Here is a 9,769-nt window from a genome sequence, read left to right as displayed (position 1 = left end):
CGATATTGTCGATGATGAAAATAGGAAGCCAGCAGCATGCAAAGCCGACTACAACTGCAACCAAACGCCTCGTCACTTTGGCTTCCTCCACATTCATCCGAAGGAGTTCTGGATTATTTACTGATGAGAAAACACCAAATGGGGTATTAGATACTACTTCAAAACGTCTCGGTTGATAAACGCACTTGACGGATGATGAGTGTCAAATAATGTCGTTAGTCCTTTGTTTCTGATTTTACCAGCAACAACCTCGGACAAAATCTCCGAAAAATCTATTTCCTACCACACTTCTCTGGCTATTTCAGTTAGGCGTCACCGTTCTCCCTGTTTTTTCGGCATTTAAAGGTAAAAATCCTCCTCAAAACAACCTTGTACTCTCGTCTGAACCTCTTAACTGTGGCACAATATATGAATGGGTTTATGGTGCTACTCAGGTAAATTAGGAGGCTGTTAGTCAAGTACACTTGTCGTGGTAGCGCGGGTCCTCCACGTGTCATGTCTATGTTATCAACGACAAAAACAGGAAGCCAACAGCATGCAAAGCCGATCACAACTGCTACAAAACGCTTTGGCTTCTTTAAAATTCACCCGAAGAAGTTCCAGGTTATTTTCCAGTGAGGAAACACGATTTGATCTCGACACGGCGCGGAACATTATGACATAGCAGATCGTGATGATAATCAAGGGTGTTGTGATAAAACAGCAAAGGATTGAGGCAGAGTAAGCAATGTTACTTTCAAATTTGTACAGACACATTGCTTTTCCAGGCTGGAATCCAATGCTGTCATTTTTGAAGAGTAATATGGGATATATGAAAATATACATCAAGGCTCTTTTCTTCTTAATCAGCGAGAGATACTTTTCCCAATTAACAACACAGAAATATCGGCTGACTGCAATTGCTGCCATAGTTCCAAGACTACACTTCCCAAACGCAAAGATATCAAATGCCTGAAAGCGGCAGACCGTTTCATCAAAGATCCACCGACCGTGGAAAAGACTTGCAACTGTAAAAGGCATACATATAGTAGACATCAGAATATCGCTCACAGCCAGTGCTATTACGAATATGTTGGGAATCGTGCGTAGTCTGTGGTTATGGTACTCGGCGCAAAGAGTGAGGAGATTTCCAAGGATGGCCACAACATTGGTAACAGCAACCAAAACTGTTTCAGTCCAAACTAACGCCTCTTTTCTAGTGGCAAGCTTAAGGGAGAGTTTACTTGTCATCGCTGCTTTTGGTCAATAAGCTCAGCAAAAAGATAAGTAACTTACACTTCTGCACGGTCTTTTTGAAGCACTGATCGGCAAAACCCGCTGGTGTGCGCGATTAACACCGAAAAACAAATGTTATTTTCCATCACGTCCTATCTTTAAACACATTGCAATTAATGAATATTTAGAGATGTCTGTATGTCATCGCTGTTATCATTGTCATCAAGTTGGAAGTTGTAGGGCCAAATAACAACACCATTTTATGTTTCTGTTAGGCGAGAGCACGTGCTGAAAGAGGTTTGTTTGAAAGAGGCTTGTTTTAATTGTACTCAGTTATTTACCTGCGGATAAGTGTTTTTGGGTCGCTTTTAATATTCGACATATATCTTTCGAGTGAAAGAAAAGAAGTTGCTTCTATTTTTCCGTATCTTGTCTAAACAATTTCTTCACACAGCTGGTTAATAAACAAACATGCTATTCCGCCGCTCACGAAAGGGATAAGATATCTTGAAGAGTTTGAACAACTCTCATTTCTGCGATAAGAAATAGCTGAAAAAATTAAATCACTATCTCAGAAAAAATGGAGATTCAGTTTGTTATTAATAATTTTCGGCATTTTATAGGGAAATTAACTTTTTTTCATGGCCATATAAGATCGCGGAAGTTAAGTGACAGTCAAATTTGAAATTTTAATTTAAACTACCTTAAATTTATGCTTGAATTAAAACCTTAATTCTAAAACCGAGAGGATATTGGATGAACATATTGTTGTCGAATAAAGAAGCGGAAAAGTCAATATAGGCCCTAAATTAAGTATTGGTTTAAAACCTTTTATTTGCGTATCCAGAATGAAAGAGGAAGTTAGAAAAATTGTCGGCCTAGAAACTTCCTTAACTGTAATATTACAACGTTCTAGACAGTAATTAAGTTGTGTAAACAGAGATGTTATCTTGTAGACAACACTCATCAAAAATATTGCTTTGGTGATTCTACAAAGAAAATTAAAGTTTTATTTGGAAAAACACGCCCTGATAAAGGTTGGAAACCAGTTTTATGACTTGGCAAACTCTTCAATATCATTGAAATCACTTCCTGAAACAAAGAAATGACACCATCTTGACTTTTAATTTTGATAAAAGAAAAACATTTTAGGTTTTTTTTTCAATGACAACCGCGTGAATATGTTGATCAAATGTCTCACACAAAATTTAAGAAGACTGTGAAAGACTGACAATCTGCAAGATCGCCTTCTGACATTCTCCAGCATTCAGAGCCATATATCAGGGTGGATAGGACACAGCTATGATATAGTTTTAGCCTGGTCTTGGTGCTCTGCTGCTGGTACCTCCATACATAGTTGAGCATTCCGACTACATTGATGGCCTTCACTAAGCGGTTCTTGATGTCCTTGTTTGCTCTTCCATCATGTCTGACTGTGTTGCCCTGGTACGTGAATTCCCCCGTCGTTGGAAGATCCTCTCTGTTTGCTCTGATCAGCTGGGAGTTTGGGACATTCAGAATAATAACTTCCGTCTTGTTTTAGCCGATCTACGGGCAATTCTGTCGAATAAGGCCACAGTGACGGGATGTTTTCTCTTGCTTATGATGATAGGTGTGAGATAAAGCAGCGCCTGGTCATCAGCAAAGTCGAGGTCCTTGTATGCAGAGAATAATGTCTATCGGATGCCTCTGGTCTGGTCTTCAGTTGTTCGCTGCAGCACCCAAACAATCGCAATGTTGAAGAAGAGTGCTGACATCACACACCCTTACCTCACTCCAATTGTCATCCTAAAGCTGAGTGTTCTTACCTCTGCTCGTGAAGTTGTCGTAAACGCTCTTATTGAGAAGAAATAGACAAGTACACAGTTACGATACAAGAAAACCAATTGCTATCGACCACATAACTCTCGTACTAGGATAATGGCAATAAAACGTGACAGATTGCCTAGTTGCATATTAAGTTAGGTTTTTCAACCTACATCACATACAACTTTTAATACTAATCCACGCAGGCTTAACTCACTGACCAATAGAAACGTTCCCTTAATTTATTCAGTCACATTGTGCGCTCAATATTTGATGTTTGTGCACAATCAGTGAATTCCCATAACACACCGCTGCCCCGCTGTTTTCATATTTGTTTGTTATTGACTTTGATAACCACTCTCTTCTACTCAAAAATATTGTAATGATATGAATTTTTGAATAATTATTAATGAGAAGAGGGGGAATCAAAAAGAGAAAAAAAAGAAAATAACAGAAAAAGAATAAACATTTTGAAATGAAGCTACAAATAATTAAACTTATCGTTTACTTTTATTGTTGAAAATACTCTAAGAGAGAATCCACTCTCAAAAAAAATTGGGCAAGTGTTGCAAGTTCATATAATTTGTTGCAACAGCAATTCAAATTATTTAAGAGGCTGTGGGTAGTTAGGTAAAGTCTGTATTTGTGCAGTGGCCCATCCGGGCCCTGAGCTTATAATACTGGTTTCCTCACATGAAGTGAGTGGGAGTAACTACACCCCTTGGATGGGATGCCAGTCCATCCCCTTTCCCCCTGGCATTTCATCAGGCTTACCTGGCTATAATTTCTGCTACCCATTTAAAGGTAAACTTTACTCAGATACCAATCTATCATTACCAGTTGATGAATTGGATTCCTAAAAATCAAAGGCAGTTAGTTGAAAGGACGCTTCCAATAAATCACTAGGTGACATTTGAAGAAAAGACATCGTTTCTCAATATTTAACATGGAAATCAGTGTAACAGTACAGTTAAAAGGGAGAATCTAAGCAGTCTATCAAAAAAGGAAAAAATTACTTTTAAACTGTTTAAAATAATAAACATAAACACGTGAAATAAGCTGGAAATGTTTCTAGGTTTTTGATCAAATGCATGGTAAATACGGGAGCACATTAAATTAACACCTATGTTAGCCTGATACGAAAGCTTGTGCAAAACACGTTCATGATTGTGTGCATGACACGCAGACGAAACTGAAAGTGTTCCGATCATCAACGCCTGCACAAAATCAAATCCATGACTTAAATATTCCTTTTAATTCTCCCGAATTATTTATTTTATCCAAGGTAAATGCCGGGTATTGCCTGCGAATTTTTGTGAAGTCGACAGCTGTAACTTGTTCAAACAAGCTCAGCTTGATTAGCTCTTAAGTAACACGAAGCGGCAATACAATTTATACACCCAAGAAAAAGTAAAAGTTAGCGATCCTCGTTAGTTAACCGCAGGGACGTCTTTCATTGTCGGAAATCAGAGAAATTAGGACACATTAAGAGCATTTGAGGGAGAAAATATTGACTGAGAAATTCGAAATAAAAGTATTTACTACTTATTACTTTTTTTATATTTTTTAGTATTTACTGCGTTGGTGATGGCCATGGTATCGATAAAACACAGCGTTAAAGATACACATCCCATTGAGTAAGCATTGAAAAACCTATTGTTGTATAAATTGTTCCACTAAACTAGAGCAGTAAATGCAACTATGTTCCCCAGCCGAAATGCGTGCACCTTTCAAACTCAATTTGTTTGTTTTCTATAACGTTCAACGACGTTCACCTAAAATGGATCTATATTTCAAGTGTGTTTTTTTCTTTTTCTTTTTCATGTCAATAGGTCACCATTGTGTCTCTGGAGCCCAAACTTTTTTTTGCTGGAAAAATTCGTCCCCAGATATAACATTCAAACATTCATATATATCATTTGAAAAATGAGAAGGAAAAAATAGCATGATCCTGAGGAACTGAGAACAATTATTTATAAGTTTACAAAATAGGATCAGTGGCTGTTTATATTTACTGACATTATTTTTACTGTGTAAATCACCTCTGAGCCAACCAGGTTCAGAATAATTTTCATATTTGTGAGAAAGAGGGCTAGTCATCGCATAAATAAAAAATGAGTTTTCCAAATGCAAAACACTGAAATATAACGCGTAAACTTCGCAACTGCGACCGATGTTTATGAATTGTTGATGACTATTGTTGTCTAAAGAATTTGCAGACTCATCATAACGTGTTTAATGTCCTTTAAAAGGTGCTACCTGTTGTTTGTCTATTTCCTGTTGTATAAAGAGTTAAGTTACGTCTTAACTAGTGCAGTATTTGAACAAGTCGCTAAGAACCGAGTTCCGGTTTAAAAGAAGAACCCGAGGAATGAAAACAATCAATAATTTAATAGACAATGAAAACGTTTTCTCGGGCCTTTTAGAGAGCAAACGCCAGAACGCAAACGCAAAAGCACCAGCGCTGTTGCGTGTTTAGCCCGTATTCTCGCCAATCGGGTCATTATTTTGTGCAAAAGTGACTTTAAAATGCAAACGCACGCGCACCATCTTCGTGATAGCACAGTTCTGTTGAAGATGAGGATGGAGATTCACAACGCTGTTGCTGTGTCTTGTCAGTGTCTTGATTTCTCTGTATAACTGGCAAAATAGGAGTAAAATTTATTTTCCAAAGTAAACGTGAATCGAATTTCAATTATTCAGAATTGATAACGATGATCATGAATGATTTTGTTTCAGACTTTTTGAGTCCAACCCAAGAGTTCAAGACATATTTCCCGCCTTTAAGAGTTTGAAACTTGAAGCCGTAATCAACTCTCGATCTCTGTATGTTCACGTCAGACGAGTCATGACTGCGCTGGAAAATGCTGTATTTTCTTTGAACGACGCAGAGGTTTTCATCGAATATTTAATGAACTTGGGAGAAAGACATAAACCATGGCTCGTGAGGCTGGAGCATTTCGATATATGTATTCTATTATGCCGATCAAGGCTACCTAGGGGTACATATTGTTGTATAGCGCTGTATTGTGATGTAAATTACAGTAGCGGGAAGTGTAGTGCTATCTAGGGGTATATATTATTGCTTATGATCCATCAAATAATTTTGCTCGCGCGCGATTGGTCTAAACGCAGTAAGTGACTGAATATCCCCTGGCTAAAACTAAGTGATATCCGAGATTATCACCTAAACGATATTCCCCAATTTTCAGACCTTACGTCCACCACGATAAGTCTTCGTCTCAAAATTAATGCAATTCAGGGTAATTAGGCATTATCAACTGAATCGATAACGTAAATTGCCCACCGCAAAGAGTTTAAAAGCTCATGTTTCGAGCGTTTGCCCTTTGCAATCGCTCTGACGAAGGGCTAACGCTCGAAACGTCAGTTTTTAAACTCTTTGCAGTGGCCAATCTACGTTATCAACTCACTTGATAATACTAAATTACCATGTTATACTCTCCCACCGACGCAGTATCACAGTTTTTTTTAGAAACTTAACCTTTTCTTAATTCAATTCAGTGAGCTGTTCATTAACATTTTTCACGAGCGTCGCAAAATATTTGAAGGATTAAAAAACACAATAGCGTCTATTTTGCGCGAAAATATGTACGGATATTTGTCCTTGGATGTTATCTGTTCCTCGAAGCTCACAGTTTCCGCATCTTGGAAGAGAAAATTCGAGAAAATGACTGCGGCAAATATTCGCACTTATTTTGGCACCAAATTGGAGCAATTGTTTATATAGCGCTGTATGGTGATTTAAAATTCCGTAGAGGGAAGCATAGTGCTATCTAGGGGTAAATATTGTTGTGAAGCGTTGTCTAGTTACTGTATTTTACGGATTTACAGTGCTACTCTGGGGTATAATGTTGTATTGTGCTGTATGATGATAAAACTTGCAGTAGAGGGATGTATAGGGACGGGGAAGAGGGACATATAGGAGTGCGCATTCGAACAGACATGGAGTTTAATAATCGACGGAGCGTGTTTGCTCATGATGAATCTCTCAAGTTGTCATCGGCTATCTCTCTAAGCATTATTGTAACTTATCCTTTCTCAATTATTGCGTTGTCAAAACTCTTCCTCAGGGTCTTCTCTGCGTCTGCATCCGAGATGGCGGCTACCGACTCAGTAGACTCCGGCTGTGGATTGGCCTACCGCCATCTTGGATTCGCATTGTAGGTGGACCCTGGGCGAGAGTTTGACCCATTCCCAATCACATGATAGAAGAAGCCTTAATTTGGACATTGAGGGATTCGTTTCCGACTAAATGCACTGATTATGTCGCCGAGTCTTGGAGGGAGCTGTTTCGCTTTATAACTGCTATTATGATGAGAGGACTGAGGAGAGCAAGCACTGGCACCCTGAGGACTAGGAATCAATCGAAAGGAAAACTGAGATTTTACTGGAGATGACTTTAAGGGGACACCGTCCCAAAGTGGACATGATACGCATGATAACAACTACTATGGGGGAGTAACGAGGTATATGAGTTGTAAGAAGCCTGACATTGCGCAAAGATTGAGACGAATGAAAACTGAAAGAGACATGAAAAAGATGGGAATAAAGGAAAATTGCGATGAAAAAAAAAAAAAAAAGGAAGGAACCAGAGGAAGGAGAAAAAAAGGGATGCGCAAATGTGAAAAAGTGTAAAAACTTGTGTGAGGAAAAAAATAAAAAAGGCGCAGATATGTAACAGTATAAACACGTCCGTCGGCGTTCAAAACCGTGTGGCAATACGGAGAACGATAGACAGTGGAAGAGACAATCGAAGAGATGACGCGCTTTTGTTAAGTGGGCGGGGCTTGAAACGTGGAATGTTAGTACACTGTTAGCTGCACACATTATCAACTTGGTGCGCGGGTCAAAACAAGTATTGAAGTCCCCATAGGATCTGCTTTTTCTACATCTTACATGCATCCTAAGAATATAGAGACAGACAATGTAAATCAACGCAGTTTTTGTATTTTATATAATGTATATTTCTCTTACACAAAGAAGTAAAAAAATAAGCACAATAGAAACTGCATTAAATTATTCAAGGCATTAAGTAAAATATGTGCTAAACGGAGACGCTAAAATGAACCCATTTACTCCCAAGACTAATCATAATTTAAATTCTCCTCACGGTATTAATACACCGACAAACATGGAGTCAATAACAATTAGAGAAAATCCAAACTGGAGGATAATCTTTTACTAGAAACATAATGTTACATCGAATTCTCGGAACAAGCGGCAGCAAAGAGAAACACATTCTTATCAGTTGGGAGAATTTTTCTTCAGAACTTGGGAGTTCATGAGTTAATTAATGTAAAGTAAGATAAATGAACAATTATCTTCAACTTAAAAAAAAATAGCATCAAAACACTTCACACGAAATACACTGACATTATACAAACCATGTTTAGTTGAAACTGTCCTAGCATGTCTTTAAAATCCTAGTTACATTATATTCAACCACGCATATTATCAGACATCCTCAAATCATGCTGAGGTAAATTTAAAGCGATAAAAAAATTTCAAGAGGTGATTTTCAACAATTAGAAGTTTTATCCTGAAGCCCTGAACGTTTTCAACTACGCACTATGTTTGCATTAATTAATGAGCCTTTTCACCAAAATAATTCCCATTGAGGACTACATGGCTTACGTTAACTGCTTCTCTCATTTATGAGCGTAAATATTGTCGTACTAGAAACAACAAATTCCATGTCACATACAATAAAAGTCACACGTATGGAAACTTTAATTATAGTGAACTCTGCTACCCTCTTTCCTAGTTTAGATTACATGGACAATTTTTAGCCTCTCTGTCGTCGTTCTTTAAAACGAACGGAGAAGTGTTTGGTAAAACGGACAAAAATTGGCCAGACTCGTTTGATTGAAAACAGGGTTGTAGCCAGCTTTTTGACTAAATGTAAGTCTCTTCCCTCACAAATTTCAGTTTTTGTTTCAACATTTGCAAGAGGCATATTATCTTTTAGTAAAAGTCAAGCGGGCAGAAAACAATTGTAGGCCGGGCCTACGGGACTAGAGGCTGGCTACACCCCTCAAAGTAGGTGTAATGTCTCTAACATATGGTTAGTAAATTTAATAACATCATCTCTGATGTTTACTTCTTCAAATTAAGCTTAGAATGGCAATCTTGGCACTGACAGAACTAGATCGCATTAAAATGGATGGATTTGAAAATGGTAATCAATTTTTTTGTAAAGATGAAGGTAAATTGTAACAAAGTAATTTATGATGCAGAAACGGTCTAAGATCAATTCACATATTCAATTCACATACATATTCAATCAAAGTTTTGGAAATAAAAATTCGCCAACTTTTGCAAATGACGAATTGTTTCTTTGTTTATTAAAAGCTTAGAGGATAAAGATAATTAAAATCCGGTGGAAAAGCCCCTGGTTGGGTAAAAGAAATAACCTTTAAATTATTTTCCATACAACTGATTGTAATACAGGAACAGACCTGAGTGACATGTTTGTGGAAATGGAAACCTCGTTCATAACAGAGGCCTTGTTGCATTTCGTTCTCCTCGCAAGCATTTAAATTTGTTAAAGTAACAAAAAATGACAATTCCACTGATCAAAATATAATGAAATAGACTGGTTTATTTCTTCACCATAGTAAAGTTGCACATCTCAACTTCCATTTAACAAAAAAGTGAAAAGTAAAGAAAAATAGCCAAAAATAGTTTAAAATAGAGAAACATTTAAACCTTCCAAGTTCCAACTTCA

General features: G+C 37.6%; 1 protein-coding gene across 1 annotated transcript in view; it reads right to left on the bottom strand.

Moving 5' to 3' along the window:
• Nucleotides 1-1,230, bottom strand: part of LOC136280857 (melatonin receptor type 1B-like) — a 1,430-nt gene extending 200 nt beyond the window's left edge. The window contains exons 1-2 of the mRNA XM_066166594.1: nucleotides 588-1,230; nucleotides 1-96 (exon numbers count right to left, since the gene is read on the bottom strand). The exon at nucleotides 1-96 is cut by the window's left edge and continues 200 nt beyond it. Of these exons, the coding sequence (XP_066022691.1) occupies nucleotides 1-96; nucleotides 588-1,230 (739 nt within the window). The remainder of the gene's footprint in view (nucleotides 97-587) is intronic.
• Nucleotides 1,231-9,769: the final 8,539 nt, after the last annotated feature.

The sequence above is a fragment of the Pocillopora verrucosa genome, chromosome 5 (genome assembly GCF_036669915.1).
Source record: "Pocillopora verrucosa isolate sample1 chromosome 5, ASM3666991v2, whole genome shotgun sequence".
Classification (NCBI taxonomy): Eukaryota; Metazoa; Cnidaria; class Anthozoa; order Scleractinia; family Pocilloporidae; genus Pocillopora; species Pocillopora verrucosa.
The sequence above is the reverse complement of the archived record's forward strand: the minus strand, read 5'-3'. Positions and strand labels throughout refer to the sequence as shown.